The 22,775-nt window shown below is 39.3% G+C and overlaps 1 protein-coding gene across 2 annotated transcripts in view; it reads left to right on the top strand.

Annotated features, from left to right (window-relative positions):
* The first annotated feature begins 9,756 nt into the window (after positions 1 to 9,756).
* The window catches only part of trpm4a (transient receptor potential cation channel, subfamily M, member 4a), a 58,754-nt gene continuing 45,735 nt past the window's right edge, over positions 9,757 to 22,775 (top strand). The window contains exon 1 of one of the 2 annotated variants that reach the window (XM_042504388.2): positions 9,757 to 9,860. In XM_042504388.2, coding sequence (XP_042360322.1) covers positions 9,792 to 9,860 — 69 coding nt within the window. In that variant the 5' untranslated portion in view covers positions 9,757 to 9,791. The remainder of the gene's footprint in view (positions 9,861 to 22,775) is intronic. The other variant, XM_088090976.1, reaches the window with a different exon arrangement.

Genomic DNA, 22,775 nt, shown 5'->3' with positions numbered 1-22,775 from the left:
GAATGCTGATGACTTTGTGGTTGTGGATCTTCTGCAGGGTGTGGAGCAAGATCATGGCCCAGTCTTCTATGAATTTGTTTAAAGTGACCAGTCACTCATTCAGTTTTTCAGAGGAGGCCTCTTCCCACTGCCTCTGGTCCAGAACTGATAAAAGGCCTATTTATATTTTTTACATCTGTATGTCAACAAAGGTCCACTTTGGTCCGTGTAATAAAAAGTCATCAACCACCCATCACAGTGAAGGTCTGCATGGACCCCTATGCAGAAGTCTGCATGCAGCCCATTTTTTTTGTGACAGTGAAGACCATTAGCATAGCAAGCATGCCAACTGAGCATGCTCCAATCTCTTGTTCCACACTTCAGTCCAGTCTAAACACTGCAGTCAAGCCAGCCAAGGCCACCTCAACACGTGAAGATAGTTTTAGGTTGAACACAGGTGGAAACACAACATACACACAACACTAACTTTGGTGAACGCACTAATCTTAGCCCCGTAAACAGCAATATGCAATAACACACCACCACAAAATATCATCTCTCTCCGTCCAAGCAGTGCTAAAACATAGTTCTAGTTTCAGTTCTAGGTCTAGTCTGTACTGAGTTCGAAAAAGAGACTGATTTAGTAAGAGATATAAAAAAACTGACCATTGCAACATTCTCACTGGTCGCCGTGCAGCTTTATCATTTGTACTTAACCAGTTTTCCAGCCTGTCCGTGACGTCGAACTTAATGCACCAGTGAAAAAAAAAAAAAAAAGGTTTGTATATGGTGGTAGTCTACTGGCAAGACAGTCTATAGCCTATTTCAGTGGGTTTTCCCATGTTTAAAATACCTGCACACATGCACTAATTTTGGTGGGAAAGGAATATCAGCTGACCTCTCAGCCCTCTCATTTACTGCTGGGTGCTCATGCAGGCCCTTAATTGTAATATCAACAAAAAATGTGCATAATCTCAGCTGTCCACAGACGTTCAATGTCTAAAGTATGTCTAAGCTTTAAAGGCTATGACACAGCAAACCGACACAGCACCAACAGTGCAGAACACACCGCAAGGACGACAACTGCAGATGCTTACTGTCAGCTTGGTGTGTTATGGTCTTAAAGAATGTTCAGTTCTTGCATAAAATGAGGGCCATTTCAAAGACAGGCTATTGTTGTGAAACGTCAACATCCTTTGCATGGCGAGTTCCAGATGCTTCCATCAGGGAGGGAGTTTAGTCTCTGCACAGGTGGATACACATTGTCCTTTGTTCATGATAACCCCAGATGTCATGTCATTGTGTCTTCTTTTCCCATCATTCATAGTATCAGTGAAGGAGATATAGATCTGATGTTGTGTTTTGTATATTGTATTGTACTTATTTGTGTTGGACTTCACAAAGTACGTTGTCCCTCAGAGACATTCATATTTTTAATCTTGAACCTTACTATATCAGAGAGAACGGAGTTGGCCTGCATCTGCTGGGGCGTAGTATTTAAGCATCTAAACCTCCAAACCTTGAGCAAATTCGTTTGCTGTCTTTTGAAAACATAGAAAGGTAACCTGACAGGAGGTGTTCTGCAAACTGCAAGAAATCAATAAATTTAGCTATGTATTTTTTAAAAAGCTGGGGAACTATATTTATGATTATCTTAATTATATATTTTAAAAATATTTCACAGAATTATTATTATTTTTAACCACATTTCATTTCAGAGGTCATTCCCTTGTTTGTTTGTTTTCCCTCTGTGTTTTATTTTATTTTATTTTATTTTATTCGAATTTGTAGGTATGTTGCTTAAACGTTTAGCATTTTTAAAACAAATTTTTGGGTAACTCCTGCCTTAGTTGCCAATGGCCTTGTTCCCATGTTCTTGACTCCTTTGCGAAACTGCCCTCAACAGTTTGAACATGTATACACGTATGTATATATACTATAACTTATTCCATCTTTTACACATATAATATACCTATCATATACACATTATTTGAGTACATTTATTTAGTAACTTGAATATGTCTCCACAGAAAGTCAATAAAATAAGTCAATTAAAAAAATTGTGGCAGTAATAGAAGCAGCACATTACTAGTTAGCTGTCAGATGGCATCAAATAAAATGGAGTTGTTTTTGTGGCCCATGTCTCTCTGCCTCCAGGCTGGTCACATGACCTGTAACTGCCCCCACGGTTGCTGTGAACAGAAATAGCAGGAAGCATGTTTCCTGAGTTATCCAGCCACTGTTTCCTGTACTGTCTCCTTAATCTTGTATTGTGGCCTCCAAGGCTGCGCGCACACACACACACACACACACACACACACACACACACACACACACACACACACACACACACACACAGAACTCCCACAGTGCAAATTAATGCTAAACTAGACCACAGTGTTTGTTCTACGAGATATGTACCATTAAGACAAAGAATAATAAGAATATGATTCTATATTCGTTTCATGACTGAAGGAAAGCTGTTATTTTCTTAGACTGATATGACAGAAAGTTTGTGTGGAACAACTCATGAGAGATACAAATGTTGTAATCAAGTCAGTTAACTACGAGTCCAATGCAAGTCTCAAGTCTCCAGCTCCTAAGTCCTCCGAGTCTCCTGACAAGTGCCAAAAATTCAAAAGTCAAAAAGTCAAACATGCGAAGAGTTTTCCAAGCTGTGCTGAGCACATGGCTGGTGACGGTTTGGCCTGCTCTGTCAGACCCACGGATGTTTCTACCAAAAGCACAAGCACAGGGGCCAAAACTGTCAGGGGCAGCTCTGGCATTCACCTGCAAAATGTTACTTAAAATAACATGTATCTTCCAGGAAGAGAGTCAAAATGACCACAAAGTGACACAAAAAGACCACAAAGAGACCCAAAAAGACTACAAAGAGAGAGAAAAAAAGAAAAAAACCTAAAAAAAAGAGCACAAAAAGACACAAAAGAGAGACACAAAAAACTATACAGAGACTCAAAAAGACCACAAAGACTCTAGAAAAGATTGTAAAGAGACATAAAAAAACCATATAGTGATGTAAAAAGACCACAAGGAGACACAACTAGACCAAAAAGAGACACAAAAAGACCACATTGAGATGCAAAGGAGCTACAAGAGAAACAAAGACACTACAAAAAGACAAAACAGCTACAAGACACAAATGACTACAAACATACAAAATGACCAACAAACAAACAAAATGACCCCCAAATAGACAGAAACCACTATGATAGACACTGAACTACCAAGGAGACATAAACCCACAAAGAGATGCAAAACAACAATAGAAGACTAACACCAAGCCTGTGTGTCATGCTTCTGTGTAGGAGAGGTGGAGGGGCCTTTTGCATATTTGTGCCCAGGGGTGCTGTCTCCCATGGTCTTCCCATGGTCAGACCAAAAGCACTCACAGCATCCACTGGGAAGAGGTCAAAGTTCATCGTCCAAAAGTCAGTGGGCATCCAGAGGAAAGTCTAAATTATTTATTATTATTAATAATTAAGTCTAAATTCTTGTTTGTGTTGTACGTCGCTTTGGATAAAAGCGTCTGCTAAATGAAATTGTAGAATTGTAGAATTGAAGGAAGGCGAAGGACATTCAGAACTCACCTGTTGTCATGTGACCAAAGTTTCACACTAATGTCATGTTATAACACTGGTTCCATTATCTGAATAAAGACTGGAGCTTTGAGCTCAGATGATCAGGAAACCAACCATGTTCACTCATTCCCCCTCGAGGCTCACTCTGTGGTTAAAATGAGTCATTGCCTGTTTGTTGCTTTCAGTTTTATTCTGTGTAAAGCTGTGAGAACCAGAGTTCCACAGGAGGAAGAATGAGCTTTATTTGTGACTTCCATGGGCGTAAATGACCATAGCGTCCCCAGGGGAGGACCATTCTGCTTCAAGCACACACCACTTTGATCTTGTTCACGCAGAGGCCTGTCCCACGAAGCACATTCTGCTCACTCAGGCTCTTGGAGCTCTCTGACTGCATTAAACACATCATGGTTGATCCTGAAACATGATGATCACTAGCCTGAAGTGTAGCATTTTATTTATTCTTCGAAGAAAAAGATACTATGGAGAATAATCACATAACAAATAACCTGTAATGTGCTGTTAATAAAGAACAGGGACTCACTGCAGATGTTTGGAAACAGCAAATAAGACAAGTCACATTAAAAAACATATTTTTTACAGCAGTGGTGGATGACGTACCTGATTGCCATACTTGAGTAAAAGTACAAATATCTTGGTAGAGGTTAAAGTCTATTAGAATATTACTTAGTTACATTTTATATTATAAAATAACTTAAGATTACAGATTAAGAACAGAATGTCAGATAAGACTTTTACTTTCTGAGAATTGTTAAGTTGATTTCCTCATAACACACACCACATTAAAATTGGAGTAACAATATAATTAAAGAAAAACGAGATACTTTTTTACAACTTAAAGGATTTAAAGAACAAAATCCAGATTTTGCCTCTTTCCGATTCCTTCATTCGTCCCTCCTTTCTTCACTCCTTCCTTCCTCCCTTTCTTCTCTATTTTGTAACAAGTAGCAAAGATGATCAGAGAGAATGCCGTTGAGTGAAAGTGAAAGTTGGCAGACATATAAAAATTCAAGTAAAGTAAAGATACTTCAAAAAAGTTACTTTGTCACATGACACCACTGATTAACAGTGTGCAGATCTTTTCAAAATAAAAGGTTGATCATTCCCTGTCATTAGGACACAGTGATTTATGTTTACAGTATAAGACAATATTATTGAGTCTGTTCAAACACTTCAATGCAAACAAAGTGTATTTATTTGTTTGTAGTGATTGCACTCATCCTGTGGAAGAGCGCCTCAGTGGTTTCCTCATAACTGATTGGTCAGAGGGCGCTCTTTTCCAGCACACTCTCATCCACATGACTCCTGCATGAAAGTCAGTTTTTTATGGACCTAACCACCTCCCCTCCTATCCACTCCACAAGTGCACATCATCACCGGCAAGGTTTCTTCCTTACGCCATCCTTCTGCATTTCATGTACACGCGACCAGTTCCATCCAGCCGAGTTCTCAAGTGATGCTGTGCTATGTTGGGTATTATCCACTATAGGATCACCACCTATAGTAGTGATGCACAGGCCATCCTAATAACACAACACCAAACGGCTCATTCACAAAGAAACTGGCCAAACCAGAAACACTCACCAAGGAACTGAGAGAGAATGCTGGAACGGATAGCTGTTGCTGGGAAGAGGAGTGTCAGACTCAAGCGTGAGTGTCACCCTTAACTTCGTTTCCTGGATTTATTCTGACACTATTGAGTGAGTCTGACAAAGACGAATACATGCAGTCACATATTTACAATTGCAAACACAGTGATTGAAAAATAAGGGAGGATGCCTTCGCTGAAATAAGGTGTTCAGGAACATGAAACGTTTGTCTCCTCTTTCCAGCAACAGCAAATTCCTCACACAAATGAAACACCCAAGGACAGCTGGTCAGACGATTCTTACTAAAGTTTATAAGAGTCAACGTCAGGTCAAATCAAAAGTTAATAGAAGCTGATAATGGTGGCTATATAAAGAGAAGGACAATTTTGTCTCTTCGGTTCCCCCTGTGGTCATACTATGACCATCAATTTCATAAAAACTTGTCACCATATCAAAGCACACAAGCAAACACCACTAGAAATTAGCATTAGCTGTTTTTGTAGAACATAGACATCGTGATATGGATGAGCAAGCATAAGGAAATTACTATTTACACTTAAGCATCAAGGTCTTCATCAGGTTTTTCATGATCATGATAAGGTGGAAGCCATTTAGGAGGAAACAAATCTGGAGTATCTGTTATCGGTGTTTGTTTTTGTTTTAAAAATGCCATTTGTTGTGTGACTGACCTTACAGTCGCCCTGACAATAAGACCTGTGTTATTAGGGAACAATACATAGCATTTTCTGTTGGTGCAAGTGAGTTATGGCGTTATGAGAAAGAGCAGAAGAGCCGTCATGGCTGGATCACCACTATAGGCAGTTCTGCAGAGACTAGCATTAGAGAGAGAGTAGCATTTGGAGGTACGGTAGTGTATGTGGTGTTGCCAGAAACACAAAGATGCTGGCGACTGCTTTGGCATCACAAGAGTAGGTAAATTTTATTTTGCCCAACAGAATGTCACTTGGGTGAGTGAAATTGCTTGTCAGATTAACACAAAATGAATATTAAGCCAGTAATTGTGCTGAAACCACAGTGGTGTTAGGTCCCCAAATTCCTGCCCAATTCAGACATCAGAGAGCTGGTGTGATTAGTGCTGACTGGTTGGTAAAAATGCTTTGAATTAAATCACATCTAGTCAGATACACAATACATTTATTCATTTATATGTCTATTACTATTGTTATGTTATATTATTGTGACCATCATCTTCTGTAATTTAATTGTTTTTTATGACATCAATTGCATGCCTGTCCGTCCTGGAAGAGGGATCCCTCCTCCATAGCTCTTCCTGAGGTTTCTACCATTTTCCCCCCGTTAACAGATAGAGCTGACACTGACTCTGCTTTGCTCTATGGCTGTCATCGTGGAGATGAGACACAGCTGACAAAGATGGGACCCAAGGATGTATCAGTCAAAACATGATCTGCCACGCCCACACAGTTTGGAGAAATGCTCTTATCTTCAAAATGAACTGTTGTCAACTGGGTTTTCTGATACTTAGGAACATTAACTTTCACTTAGACTTTCATAGATACTTAATGAGACACTCAGCTTTGATATAATATGAGCATTCTTACTATTTCAAGCCAAGTTGCCAGAGGCTTTAAATCTCCAGCCAGATCTTGGATCAATGTGACTTCACTTTGACTTCCTTTCCCCCAAACTCAAAGATTTAAAAGTATGTTATTTCAAAAATATGCAGAGTCAATTCATTTCCCTTCTTTTCTTTAATAGTCCAACATAAACGCTCCTCGTTCACAAGACTTAATTATCCAGATCCACTGAGTTTGAGACAGACAGCATCCAAAGAAGGTGCCAACAGTTCTCCCTTCTATCACATCCACACACAGCACCCTTATTGAGTTTGTGGCCTCTTATAAATACCTAGGCATCCTAACTGATGAAAACTTTTCTTTTAAGTCTCGTAATGAACATCTCTTAAAGAAACTGAAATTAAAATTAGGGTTTTTCTTTAGGAACAAATCATGTTTTTCATAGGAAACGGCTTGTTGCGGTTACTTTCTTACCTCTTCTTGACTACGGTGACACTGTCTACACAAATGCCTCTGCCAGCTCACTATAGATGTTGGACGCTGTCTATCACGGAGCACTAAGATTCATAACTGGCTGTAAATGCGTCACTGCACTTTGTACTCTCTGGTCAACTAGTCCTCATTATTAACATGTAGACTTTTGCATTAGTATACTGTAACTTCATTTACAAATCAGTCAACATATTCATCCTCCTACTTTTCACGCAAACAGTGCAATCATAGCCTACATTCCCAGGCCTTTATTACCGCCAATGTTCCCACAGTGCACACATAGCTGGGCAAAAAGACATTTTCCAACTCTGCCACTTCAAACTGGAACATGCTACAGCAGGATCTGAAATTGTCCAGCTTGATCCCACCAGGGGATTTTAAACTTATTTTAAGGGCACTGGAAGCGGCTTTGGAAACTTGTTCCTGTATTTAGTATTTGATCTGCTCCCACATTGCACTTTGACCTAAATATTATATGTACTCTTTTGATTGATCTGTCTGACTGTAACTAATTGTTGCTATATTGTATGTTGTTATTTGTAACAGGTCTCTTGAAAATGAGACCACGTGTCTCAATAAGATTACCTGTATAAAAAAAAGGTTTAATAATAATAATAATAATAATCCAATCAAGCTGCAGTAGAGAGACATGAAGAACTAACATCAGGTTACTGAGTTGAAAAACATGCCAACAAAGATAATTTCATTCATGTACAAAAACTATGTGAAGGTCAACAAAAAATGAATGCAAAACATATGGGTCACAGAAATATATCAAGAGCCACTGTCACATTTTCACTGACCTCCATGCTGCATTCTACTGATTTCTAATCAGTAACATAAGGTAGTTACAATGGGCCCAGTGCACACTATTATGATTTGCTCTAGTGCAAACTGTCATGCAAATATCATTTTGTCACATGATCAGATATAGACTTAACATTGAACAACATCAACATACATATTGCCCAGCACTCATAATTGCATGTTTATGTGACAAAAATACCATAGAAAATAAGAAATTATTCACTTAAGTCCCATTTTTTGTGTTTATTGTATATAAGCATCATATTTTGTTATAGATTTCTACTGACTGTTTAAAAAAACAAAATAAAAAGAAAACCATGACAGAGATGGGTTTGCTTTTTCAAGGGAACATATATTAAAATACAGACTTTAAGGGCCACATTGAGGAAAAAGCTTTTTTGAGACTTCGAGATTAAAATCATATTATAAGAACGAAGTCGTAATTTTACAAGAAAAAAGTAGTATTTTTAAGAGAAAGGGGATATTATGTTACGGAAATAAATATATTGCCAACAAATTATATAACATGCATGAGCACAGTCAGCCTCCTTGGCAACCACTGTCCGTGATGTCATGTTGTGCCACACACAGTCAGCAGGTAACCTGTTGACCTATGCTCTTGCCTGTCTTATAGTTTGCTGACAATATGTTTATTTCTGTAATATAATATCCCCTTTCTCTTAAAGATATGACTTTATTCATGTAAAATTACAGCTTTTTGACCATAAAATTACAACATTATTCTTGTAATATTACAACTTTATTCTCATAAAATTATGTCTCTTTTCATCATATAATTATGACTTTGGCCCTAATCCTCCATCATAGTAAATGACTACATATATAAAACAACTTTAGTTCTTTGTACATAGGTGTATTTCTGTGGTGGTGCTCTTTGCAAAGTTCCCTTCTCCCATCTAAAATATTGTGAGAACCCCCCCTCCACACACACACACACACACACACACACACACACACACACACACACACACACACACACACACACAAAAACACACACACCACACCCTCATGGGCCTCGGTACAGCTGCACTGCCTGCACTGTCTGTATTTAAGCTCCTGTTTCTAACCTGTTTTCTGGCCAGCTGTAGCCTAATGTTGAACATAACACACCAGTTAAAAATAGAAAATAAAAAAGGCATAGCCGACTTTGTGTGCTGCAGAGCTGTGTACACAGCTTTCCACAGTTTGCCCGATGTTTAAAAAAAACCTCACATACACATACTTATTTTGGTGAAAAAGGCATAAGTACACTTTTTCATGTACTTAAGGTACTTTGAAATACTCGTAGCATACTAAGTTTGAATATCTCAGTTTTCTCCACTACATTTTAGAGGGAAATTCAGGGGAAATACTTTTTCACTGCATTTAACTGACAACTGTAGTTAGTAAAAAACATGAAATATGATAAGTTTAGAAAATGTTATGCATTATTATCAGTTTAACTACATAGCAGTATACTAAGTAGAATAGAATGAGTTTTACCCCTCAATGTGTGTATCCACACTGTGGAATGACTACATTTACTTCAGTTAGAGACCCTTACAGTTCTTCCTGCACTGCTACACTGCTGCACTGTTAAGGAGTTGAGCGTGAGAGAGGCAGAGAGCTGTGGTTTACTGGGCGGGGCAGGGTGCATACTGTGGGCGGGGCTGATTTGAGGCTATGGGCGTGGCTGCAGGACGCACAGCTGTGCCAAGTCTCTGTGAGCAGACTGCAGGCTGAAGCGCAGGATGAAGGAGCTGGAAAAGGAGAGGGACGGAGGAGGGGGGAAAGCTGGCAGTAAGAAAGAGAAGGATCAGGTATGTGCATGAGTGTGACATAACAGATATGTGCGCGACCGCTGCTGGCGGCACAACATTGGTCCGTGGTGGATGTCTGACTGCAGAGGCTGGTTTCTGAAAACTTCTGTCAGCTGCGTGCAGGCTGAGAGTTCAGTGAGAGAAGGTGGAATTTTGGTTTGTTTTGATTTATATCTGGAGATGATGATGGGTGATGCTGCTGTGCCAGATGAGTGTGAAATACCTCAGGCTGCCATAATGAGGCTTCACACTGTTTCTTACTCTAACTGTCTCTCAATTAAACCAAACAAACAACAACTAAACGATTACATTTTGTAATAGACAGATTTGATTGAAAAGTAGGAATGAAAGCACAAAACTCAAAGCAACACAGTAAAACCTCTCCCTACCTGATTGCCAAAAAGAACAAGGGACATAGAAACAAATGAATAAATTTTCTCTGCTGTTTGCATCAATATAAAGTTTGCTGACATGAACAACACAAGCCTGTATTTTACTTTGACTTTAAATTTAGGGACAACACATTTGATGTTCATGTCCCATCATGACAGTGCCCTGCAGCACTTCTTATTGTGGAAACAAAGGCGGGAGAAGAAGCTTGTGATGGAATGCACATAAAACTCCTCAGCCTAGTGTGTGTTCATGAGCTTGTACAATATGTTATTCTGCAAATGAATAACCTGCATGAGTGATATGGTGGAAAGCTTGTAATCCGTGTGCCACAGATTGTCCTCTACAGAATGAACATGTAAGATTATACTCCCATACCCTGTATGTCTATGGATAATGAAACACACAGAACATAAAAATATTTTCTGCAATTGATAGAGACAAGTAGGCCTTATAAAACAAAAACACATTTTGGACCAGGCTATTCTCTCATCAAACAGAGGATCGATCCCTCAGAGCGGATATGTAGCGCAGTGACAAAAGCAGACAAACAGCTGGGCTTTCCTTCACAGTGCTAGTGTCTGAATTAACAGTTTAGTGTTGGAAAGACACTTATTTAGACTTCTACAGACTACTCTGCGTCAGGTTCAGTTTTAGTCAGACTTTGGACATTTCGGTCTATTCTCAACTTTCATTCCATATTGTCAAATTTTGTTCTGTATTGTCAAGTTGTACTGAACCAGACTGAGTTTTAAGGCTACAGTGGTGATACTCAGTGGCCTTCATAAACCTTTAGGCTACATGTCGCCAATGATAACATCACTGAGCTAATGGGTGCCTCTGAAATGAAGACTCAGAGGATAGCTAAATTTCATATTTCAGTAACTCATGAAAATATAATAATTTTACAAATGTTTTCTTATTCTTAAAGAGATGTGAACACGAGTGAAATTTTAATTATAAGGTATTTAAAATTAGACTGCACTTACATTTTGTAAAATGGGGCCTTTCAGGTTTGGGTCAGGCTCTAACAGCACTGATGCTTTGTTAGCAGACAACAGTACAACAATTACCCAACCACCCCCGCTTTCCCCTATTTAATATTGATTATTTGTTTGGAAACATGACAGGTGACATTCTCTGGAAAAGCCCTTCGAGGCCTCCTGTGAGTGCTTTGTTTTATGTACAGGGATTTTTAGTCCTAGCTGGGCTCTCCTTTAAAGGTCACATATTATGCAAAATTTACTTTTCATGGCTTTTCATCATAAATAGGCTCTATGTCCAAGGTGTCTCCAGAGACCCTCAAAAAATGAGAAAAAACGTTCCTCTTTTTTTCCTTTTTTTCTGCCTAATCTGTCAGAAAATGTGTGTGCCAACAACAACATGGATCAGATATAATGCTGGATATGGCGTCCTATGGGGTCCATGTGTCATAGAACAAAAAAAACAAAAAATAAAATGTAAATATGTGTTTTGCTACTATCAGCCGTTAAAGTTGCAGTTACTTCCTGTTGTGTGCGAAGCCAACACCTTTTCTGAGGAAATTTATTTTTGGATTCCCAGCATGCCCTGGTAGCTTGTGTTTGAGTTCTTATGGAGTTTGGATGGTTATAACGCATCAAATGACAGGATTTAATTGCGTTCGATCCCTGGAGGGGTCCTGCCACACCTTGGGGTTCCATATTGAACAATTATTTTATTGTTTGTGCTTAGCGTCTATGATCAGAACAGTGGTCATAGCAAGAGTCTATTATTTAGATAAAACAGACCAGAAAAGATTTAAAGTGCAGGTACACTCAATTAAAGTCTAGTAATAGATAGGCCTAAGTTTAAGCCTCCTGAGTAGGACAGTTAAATCCAACTTTTTTAACAGTTTATAAAGCCCATTATCACAAATCACATCTTGCCTCAGAGGACTTTGCAGCATACGACATCCCTCTGTCCTTAGACCCTCACACTGAATGAGGAAAAACTCCCCCAAAACCCTTTAATGGGTAAAAAAAAAAGACAGAACCCTCAGGAAGAGTGACTGAGGAGGGATCCTTTTTTTACTGCACTGTTGGGCAGACAGCAGTGCAATAGAAATCGTGTGATCCATATGACAAAATAATACATAGAGAGAAAGAGAGAAAAAGAAGAATGCACAGCAACAACAGAATAACAAAATGACTTATAATAACAACAATAACAACAGTATTAGAAAAATTAATAAAAACTAGTGTATGACTGTATATATGTTACAGGTATATATTAATATGATAGCATATGTATGTGACAATAATAATCATTAGTGTATAATGACCCCTAGGGCCCACTTTAATATTACACACACTTGTATCGTTCTGCACATAAAATGTGACTTTCACAATCAAGCTTTAAAAACATTATACATATTAATATTATTGGCTCCTTTCATTGAGTTCATTGTCTTTTTACTAACATCAGTCCTAATCATAAAAATTTAAATATTCATTGTTATTTTTGATAAATACAGCCTCAAATATGTCCATAAATAGCAGCAACATTGATTGTTCATAAATTTTTGTGCAGTGTCAAATACACTCCTACCGCTCTGCACACAAAATGAATGCACTTTCATAAAGGCTATAAGAAAATTTTACATAAATATGATTTTATTACTTTCATTGAGGTATTTTTTTAACCAATATCAGTCCTAATCATAAATATCTAACATTCATTAATTTTACAGAATTTTAACCTTTTAAATACCATGTTTTTGTCATGATGCCACTGTGTTCTGAGATAAAAAAAACCCCCAACAACAACACAAAAAATTATTAATTATTATTCATTATTAATTAATTATTTTCAATGTACAACATGCAAAGTAGTTTTTTTAAAGGTCAAAGTCTGGGATATGTCAATGATTTGCAGCAACATTGATTGTGACAATGCACTAGTGGAAATATCATGTATTTTTCTGCCAAATATGGTAAAAATGACATAATTAGGTGGAAAATAGTAGAAATTACAATTCCCAAGGCAAAAGTCCAGAATGACACCCAGAAATAATACAATTCATGTTTTTATGCTTTGATGGCTGTGTGATCAAAAACTGTAGTATGTAGTATATTTTAGACTTATTGTAGGAACTGAGCTGGAAATTCATTGATTAAAAAAAATTAAGCCGCCTTGCCAAAAATGTGTGCCATATGCATGAACACAGCCAAATTTATCAAAAAATGAAGAATAAAAAAGGCGTAGAAGGTGCTAAACAGTCCCCCCAATACTGGACCTGTAAATCAATACACAAATCCTCTGTAAAAATCACATCATCACACAAGCTGTGTGTTCACTTTAACAGAATATTGGTGCAAGACAGCCACCCAGCCGACCACACACCAACAAAATTTAATAAGCTTACACACGTGTTTTCCCAAGTAAATTGTAACATACACGTCAGTAGCAGCAGTGGCCAGGATAATATCACTAACTTTGCACTGCAGCAATTATTAGATTGTAAAAATGTATGCTTTAATGACTGAAAGTTAGATAACTTGAAAATGAAATCCTAGAGTCAAAAGATATCTTGGTTTTTCCCTTTTGTCATGTCTGACAATGGGAGAATGGGTGGTGAAGGTGGGGCGTGACGTCCACAGTTTATAACATAAATCCCTCCTGTGGAACTCAACACTGCAACATGAGCTCAGCTGTTACATGAAGGCCTCTCCTGCTCTGTGATCCTCACACTGTGGCTGCTCTAGTTAAAAATATTTGTTATACACACAATTTGTATTTCTACTGCCTAAGTGGTCTATTTTTCTAAAGAAGGGTTTGGGTCATTTTAAAACTCAGTAGAAAGGGTCCTTTGGTATTAGAGACATATTTATAAACAATGGTATGGTTTAATTAAACTGTTTAACCCTTTGAAACCTGGCTCGACATTGCTTTTCTTGTGCTATCCCAGGACATGTACTTAAACCTTTTAAGCCAAAGCAAATTGATTTCTGTTATTAGGGAAAAGGCACCAAACAACTTGGAAAGAAATGTTTCACAACTTGTAAAAAATTTAGCAGATTTAGAAAACTATTTTTAAAAAACTGGGGGGAATATATCCAGAAAACTACATTAATAAACAACTGTATACTGAAAATTATGTTACAGAATTAATATTATTTCTAAGTACCTTTTTAAAGTCTTTTCTTTATTTGTTTGTTTTTTTCTTTTTTTTTACTTTCCTTGCTTGTCTCTTTCTCTTTTTTGTGTGCTAATTTCCTAGTAATTACCTTGTCCATCCATTTTCTTCCGCTTATCCGGGGTCGGGTTGCGGGGGCAGCAGCCTAAGCAGGGAAGCCCAGACTTTCCTCTCCCCAGCCACTTCGTCCAGCTCTTCCCGGGGGGATCCCGAGGTGTTCCCAGGCCAGCTGAGAGACATAGTCTCTTCAGCGTGTCCTGGGTCATCCCCAGGGCCTCCTACTGGTGGGACGTGCCCTGAACACCTCACAAGTTAGGCATCTGGGAGGCATCCTAATTAGATGCCTCATCACCTCATCTGGCTCTTCTCAACGCGGAGGAGCAGCGGCTCTACTCCGAGCTCCTCCCGGATGACCGAGCTTCTCACCCTATTTCTAAGATAGAGCCCAGCCACCCTACGGAGGAGGCTCATTTTGGCTGCTTGTACCTTGTGCTTTTTAATTTCTTTGAAAGAACTCAAGCAAATCTGCTCAGGTTTCAAAGGGTTAAAAATCTCCAACAAACTTAGGGTGACTGCCCATGTATAGGTCCTGTTTTTGCATGTGTGTGTAATTCGGGTGCATGTAACGTGACAACAGAGTGAAAAAAAGTCAAGTTTCTCCTCTGGGATTAGTAAAATATGTCTTCTTCTTCTTCCTCTTCTTCTTTCATACCTTTCTGTCTTCATGGCTCTCTTTGTTCCAAGGGAATGGTGTCAGCAGCACAGTATGTAGGTCCTTGTTGGGTGTAGTGCTTCCAAAGTACACCATAGCAACAATCTGCCACGTTTATTCTCTTCCGAGTAAGGAAAAAGAATATTCACTGTTTTGTATTTTATCAAATGCTTGAAGATCTAATAATGACTAAGCATACATCATGCAAGAGAGCCAATAAAAACAAATCGATCAGTCAAAGTTGTCATGTTGACATTTAATATATATTGACGCATGCACAGCACAAATCATGCACTGACGAACATGCAAGAAAATGTTAGTTGCCGGCAGCAATGCATTCTTTTATTTTATAGTTATACTTGAGTGATGTCTGTGAACTTGACACTGTAGGAACAGTGGTTACATAAGCTTCAAAATGAGCCTTAACTTAACTGTGTGCATGTACTCATGCATGCGTATTATAGGCGCACGGCAGTACCCAAATTATTATATGTAGGATGTCACTACAGACAGCCCTGGAAATCTTCCCAGCAAAATGTGGTGTTGAATTATTTTCACCAATTTTCTATTGTTTGTGCATAGGTCTCAAGATCTTATTTATTAATAGTCTTAATGAGTTAAAGGACAATGAAAAAACATATCTCAAAATATTGAAATTGAATTATTGAACTATATAACTGTATAAAGTTGCATGGATAATGGACTGGTGAGTTTGGTGCCCACTATACTTAACTCAAGATCTAACATTTATTTGGTACATAGACTAGACTAGATACATATGCAGTCAGTGATTTTGTAAATATAATATTTGGATTGATTTGACTGAACATTCAGATACATCTTCAACATACATAAATATAACTATTATTATAACATATAAAATCTAACATGAAATTAACACTACAGTTTGTCAAAATAGAATTAAGTCTTTGCTATTGTATGCCTCTGTGCACCAGTCAAGTTGCACTTACAGTTTACATCCATGTCAGTGAAAACATAGATGTGTCACACTCAGAAGATCTCTATAATCAGCACAGTTTACAGATCAGTGTCACCAATTCAGTATCTGACCAACTGTCACCCCTTCTGTCCTATCAGTTCATTCTTGAGTCCAAGTGGATGTTTGTGCTAAATTTAAGGAAACTCCCTCAAGGCCATCTTCAGATATTGTGTTCATGAGAATGAGACAAAGTCACACCTTTAACTTTGACCACCAAAATCTATTTTCATCAGAGTTCTAGTGAACATTTGTGCCAAATTTGAAGAAATTCTTTCAAGGTGTTCATGAGATATCGTGTTCACAAGCATGAGATGCATGCAAGGTCACACTAAACTCAAACTTTGACCACCTGCGCAGATGCATAAAAACTCACATTTTATTTGGGACCCAATTTCCCCAGTAGCAACACAAATAAATCTTACAGTCCAACATCAGCTGAGCTAACAGAGGAGAAGGCGATGCAATGTGTGAATGTGAAAGTAGGAGAGTGATAAAGAACTCCTATTGCCAATAGGCAAACAGGTTGAACCAGTCCTCACTGCACACACATCACCTGTCAATCTAATACAGTTCATTCCGCAGAAGCAACAGCTTTTAGCTTGAAGGTGTTGGAAACCACAAAGCTCTATGTGGTCTGTGAGAGGTTCTGTGTGTGTGTGTGTGTGTGTGTGTGTGTGTGTGCATTAGTAAAGAATGCTAATGTCACATGTTGTTTACCAACAGCACCCAGAGAGCGTGACAGGCAGTTTTCCCAGTGCGATGTTTGAACCCCTTGATCATGCCTGAACTTGAATCCCTCCTTTCTCATTCCTGACATTTTATCATTCTCTGCTTGCTTTTCATCCTATGCCTGCTGCTCAATCACTTCACCTCAGGTCTGTTGTTTCAATTAGCTGATCCCTGGTCTGCTTCCCTTTCCGTCAGTCGCTCCCTGTTTACTGCTGCCTTAATCCCTCTGCGAGATCTCATGATCAGAGATTACATTCCTCCCTCAGCACACACCCTTCTCAAGAAATTCTGACCCATAGCGACTTTCTCAGAAAATTGAAAAACAAGACTAGGTAAAAAACCTATTTGGCCGGAACGTGTACAGTGGTTCCCAACCTTTTTCCCTCAGGGACTTCTTTCATTGAGTAAACTGAAGACATATTTTAGGGATTTTTATTTTATTCTAAATTAATAACAATATCAGTAAAGAACAACTGATAAACTGTACAATTAACCCAAATACCTGCTGCAGGAAGTTTGTGTTAGATTAGCAATTATGATGAATTTTGAGCAGATTATTTCCTGTGAATATTTCATCAGAGATAAAATTTCCTGATATTGGTTGAAACTTTTTATCAGATTCTATTTACCTACAGTTGCATGTAGTTATGCTTATACTTTCTATGAACTAAATGAAATGCTGAGAAAGGCCTTCTGTTTATTTTATTTTATTTTATTTTGATACATTTTCTAACCACTCTTAATTTTAATAAAACTTGAAATTCTACCAATTGTTTGTTGTGACCAACCACCTGTCCAAAACTTCAAGACAGTAAATTAACAAATATATTCATCACATTTAAAATGCTGAAACCCACAAATGTTTGACATTATTGTGTAATAAATGAATTAAATCAAGAAGGCCTCAAAACCCTGGGGAAGCTTTGACGACCCATACAACAACAACCTCCACGCTGGGAACCAGGGGTGTATGAAACGTGCTGTTGAGGTCCAGCCCAAAATATCATCTAGCCTATATGCATACACACGTTTAAATGCAGAACAGAACACTTAACGTTGGACACAGTCACACAGCAGAGGGGAGCTGCTGTCTCTGGAGCTGAACCTCTGATCATTATTAGATCTTCCCTCTGCAGCTCCAACTGGATGAACGTCCCCATGTGACTGGCAGAGGCTGTGCAGCAAAACTTTGTTTTGGCCAAATTCACAATGAAATCAGCACATTATGACTTTGGTAACCTGACATAAGTAATTACAGGAGCCAAAAGAATCAAAAAGCCCAGCACTAATTTATGTTGCTGCTGTCATATTTTGATACAATGAGAGGAGCTCTAAAATACCTCATTTTTAAATTCCTGGTTCTAAGTGTTGCCTTTGACACACTGGACCACACAATTTTATTAAAAAACTGGGTCTGACTCTCTGGTACTGTCCTTAAATGGTTCAAGTCATATCTTCATGACAGGAAGTACTTTGTCTCAATTGGAAACTGTAAGTCAGAGAAGATGACTATGACATGTGGGGTCCCACAGGGATCCATTTTGGGACCCCTCTTGTTTAATCTCTATATGCTTCCATTAGGCCAGATTATGCAAAAATAACAAAGTAGCTTACCACAATTATGCAGATGACACACAGATATACATATCACTTTCACCAGGTGATTATGAACCTGTGGAACGTCTGTGTCACTGTACTGAGCAAATCAGTGATTGGATGCATCAAAATTTTCTCCAACTCAATAGACATAAGACCGACATCATTGTCTTTGGGCCACGGAAAGAAAGGCAGAGCGTCCGCTCTCACCTTGAATCCGTTTCTCTCATAACTCAGAGTCAAGCGAGAAACCTCGGGGTTATCCTGGACTCTGATTTCAATTTCTACAGTCGCATCAAATCAGTAACTTCATCTGCCTACTGTCATTTAAAAAACATTGCCAGAGTCAGAGGAATGATGTCACAGTAAGACCTTGAAAGGCTCACCCACGCCTTTATTTTCAGTCGGTTAGATTACTGCAACGGTCTGTTTATAGCCCTTTCAAAACAAGCTGTTCGGCAACTTCAGTTTATTCAGAACGCTGCTGCGAGAGTCCTGACAAAAACTAGGAAATTTGACCACATTACTCCAGTCCTAAAATCCTTACACTGGCAACCTGTCACTCAGAGAACTGATTTTAAAATCTTGCTGCTTTTTTATTAATTTTTTATTTGCAATAATAAAGACAGGGATGATGTGCTGATAGGAAAATAGGGGTACGTCCAGCTCAATAATATACAGAAAATTTAAATGGAGAGATAAACAGTAGATATGCATGAAGAAAGTGTAAATAATTATTTTGGGGAAGCAGCTGTATGGAGATGGTTTGGGCAAAAAAAGTATCCAAGTCATAAATATAGCATTTACGGTAATAATAATAATACAAATCAACAAAAACACTGTCATTTAATTTTTAAAAATAGGTTTTTGAAAAAGAAAATAAATTTTAAAAAATAAAACTAGTAACAATAAGTGGAGGAATAAGAGGTGTGTCTGTGTGAGTGTCTAAATTTGTATGTTTGTCTCTGAAGTGTGAATGTTTGCAGTATATGCGTGTGTGGTCCTATTAGTGTGTTTCTTTGAGATCTCATGATTTGAGATTATATTCCTCCCTCCACACATGACACCAGCTTAGTGCCAACACCCTTTCTGAAAAAATTCCCAGGAAAACATATCTAGGATCTGCACTGAGTAGAGTGACTCCAAATAATATGTCCAGAGTCAGGCCTGTGCTCAGCAGTCATAGCATTAAAACAAAGTTTATTTCATTCAAGCTCATAGCAGATTTCTGTTTTGTCTCCCCAATATTTAGGCAGTGTTTCCATGGTGATCTGTGGTGCAGGGATACTAACACACATATCATTTTGCGCAAAAAAATTAAAGTAACTTTGCAAGATCTTCACTTGGAATGCTCACTCAGACTGAAGCCTTTTACTCTCTGTAGATGGACTTATGTTGCACAGTGTTTGCACAGAAGGAGGAGTGTGGATTTTATGTCTCACAGTGAAAGCATGTTATGAGGGGATATTTTAATAGCCAGTATGGACAGAAGGAGCGTAACAGCAACCATTAAAAAAACCTGTTTCAGTGTTCATACTGCAGGGGAACCTGCTGACTTAAAAAATAGTAAACCTATCCTTAAATTGGTAGCTGGTAAGCTTCTGAATAGACTTTCAAATTCTATATTGGGATTTTAATTTCACTCAGTGGACTGTGGCACCTAAAAGGAATACATTTGTTTGTTACATATAATTGCTTATATGTTTGTAAGAGCTCTAGGATCCTTTCATTCCTCCAACACTGCTCTTCTACTAAACTCTATGAAGAAGAATAATCTGTTGGACATTGTAGTTCTCACTGCTTTTTCACCTGCAGGAAGCTGTACATTCAACACGTTCTCATTCCAGGTTGTCACGTTAGCGCTTTGTCAGTGGACTTCTGCGTCTACATATTGCACTCGAGGTATCCTTCTGCTTCTGCTGTTGATGTTGTGTGAAACCGCCACCAACATTGAGGTACACCAAAAGCACATCGTTAGGATTAAGCAGAAAAAGAGCTGATGCCCCTATGACATGAAATCAGAGAGATGCACTTAGGCAGCTGTTTAATGAGTTCCAAGCCATTTTCTCAGAGGACTCGCACGATTATGGGGCCACTGACCTATACACTGTGTGCATACCCACCGACCCGCCACCAACCTTTGTGCGTCAGTACAGAATTCTTTTGGCTGCCTATGAGTCAATCCAAGAAATCTTGGACAGGTTGCTGTAGAAGCAACAAACAGGTTCCACTTTCCCGTTGGCCCATGATACATCTGGATCAGGAACTTTCGTCTCAACTGTGGATGTGGCAAATGGTTTCTGGACAATGAGGTTTGATCCTGCACATCAGTACAAGCTGGCCTTTTCCTTTGTCAACCGCCAGTACAACTGGAACCATTGCCCATTCGGCTACTCAAACTCACCAGCAGAGTTCAACATCTTCTTCCACAAGGCAATGAGTGATGCCGCCGCTCGCTGTAACCTCATTTATATTGATGACATCCTCATGAAGAGTTGTACATTTGAAGAGCATTTGGCTGAGATCCGGCACATACTCACCCAACTTTCCATGGCAGGAGCCAAACTGGCTCTTGCTAAAGGTCAGTGGTCCCACACCAAAGTTGAGTATGTCTGCCTGACAGTTGGCACTAATGGTATCGAACCCCAAACTGGGAGAGTTCAAGCAATTCGAGACATCAAAGCGCCGGGAAACTTGTCAGAGCTCAGAAGCTTCCTTGGTGTCTGCAACTATTCCCGACAGTTCATCGAGGACTATGCAGAAATAGCCAGATCATTGTTATTATGATGAGAATGTGTGTCATGGCCTACAAAAGGTTTATGTTGACGGCTGTTCATTTCACCATGGGAGTCACCTTCGGGCTGGGGTGGGCCTAGTATGGACAGAGGGTCAGAACCCTGAACTGCTGAACTATTTCCAACTAAGAACAAAAACTAGCCAGTATGCCGAGATTGCGACAGTACTCATTGCACTCCAGCAAGTTGCTAAACTTCTGTTGTGTAGCTGGTGATCTGCTCTGATTCTAACTATGCCCAACACAGCTTTATGTCACACTTCCCATGTGGAAGGTGAATGGCATGATGAATGCTTGAAACAAGGAAGTCAGACACTCTGAACTGTTCTTGGCATGTGATCATCTAGTAACAGACCAAGGAATGACCATGTATTGGAAGAAGATTAAGGGTCATTCCCAAGCCTCAGGTCCTGATAGAGATGGCAATGATGAAGCTGACCGTTTAGCCAAACTAGGAGCAGAGCAAGGCACATCCTGGGTGTTTCAGGATGATTGGCTCTCCTGTTCTCGAACCAGGGCGATGAATGCCATCAACCGCCAACACGCAAGAGAGAGGCGAGAAAGCTCTCAAACTGAAACACCAACACTGCACCTGGGTCACAAACCTGTTGATGCAGACCTGGTAACCATACAAGAGCAGGACCCTGCTCTTCAAGCCATTAGACAGCTTTTGGCTAAAAACTCCTTCAGTGGATCCAAAGATATACAAGCTCTCCATCATGACGTGCCGCACCTGAAAATGAAGAAAGGTTTGTTGGTTTATAGCCACAATGGCCAGGGACCAAATCGCACCCAAGTGGGTCAAATGCCTCCCAGCACCCAACGACACGGCGGTTACAACCGTTGTCCTCCTTCTGAACCATGTGCTCAGCAGCTGGTGCCTTCCCCTCTCTCTTGTTTCAGATTGAGACACCCACTTAACTTCCACCGTGATCACTGCAATGTATTAGCATGTAAAGGAACAAAAGCCTACTATGACAGGGTAAACCAGCAGGAACTTCCAAGAAATTCCTTCCTAGCTGGTCAGGCCCTTTCGAAATCATAAGGAAAGTCTCACCATCAGCTTACCGGATCAGAGTTTTAAAATCAAGACAGTCACCAATGTACAAATGGGTTCATGCAAACTGAATAAGGCTGTACAAGCCATTTTCACTCCCAAAGAGAGAGGCCATTATCACTCCTCAGAAAGATGAGTGGCCTCTACTCCAAGGGGAAGGTGAGGGGCACTAGAAGTATGGTTGAACAGGTGCTTTCTTAGCTCACTCCCCCAGTAACCAACCTCTGGTCTGTTTTAGGATGAGACTCATTTCTTGGTTTATGAGTTGCCTTACTCACTGCAGTGGTCAAACCTGGCCCACCAACTGGTATTGTCCTGCAGGGAGCGCAGAGAGTTGGTGATGAGGGACTCCTCATGAGGGACTCCTCATCACCAACTGTGGCCTCTATGTACACCCAGAGGATCTACATGCATCTAGATCCTTGGGATGTGTACTACAAACACATCCGCCTACCTTCCAAGCTGACATAAGGAAAGTTAA

This window comes from Plectropomus leopardus, chromosome 18 (genome assembly GCF_026936395.1).
Source record: "Plectropomus leopardus strain MGB_pleo_1.0 chromosome 18, ASM2693639v1, whole genome shotgun sequence".
NCBI lineage: Eukaryota > Metazoa > Chordata > Actinopteri > Perciformes > Serranidae > Plectropomus > Plectropomus leopardus.
This window is presented reverse-complemented; position numbering and strand designations above follow the sequence as displayed.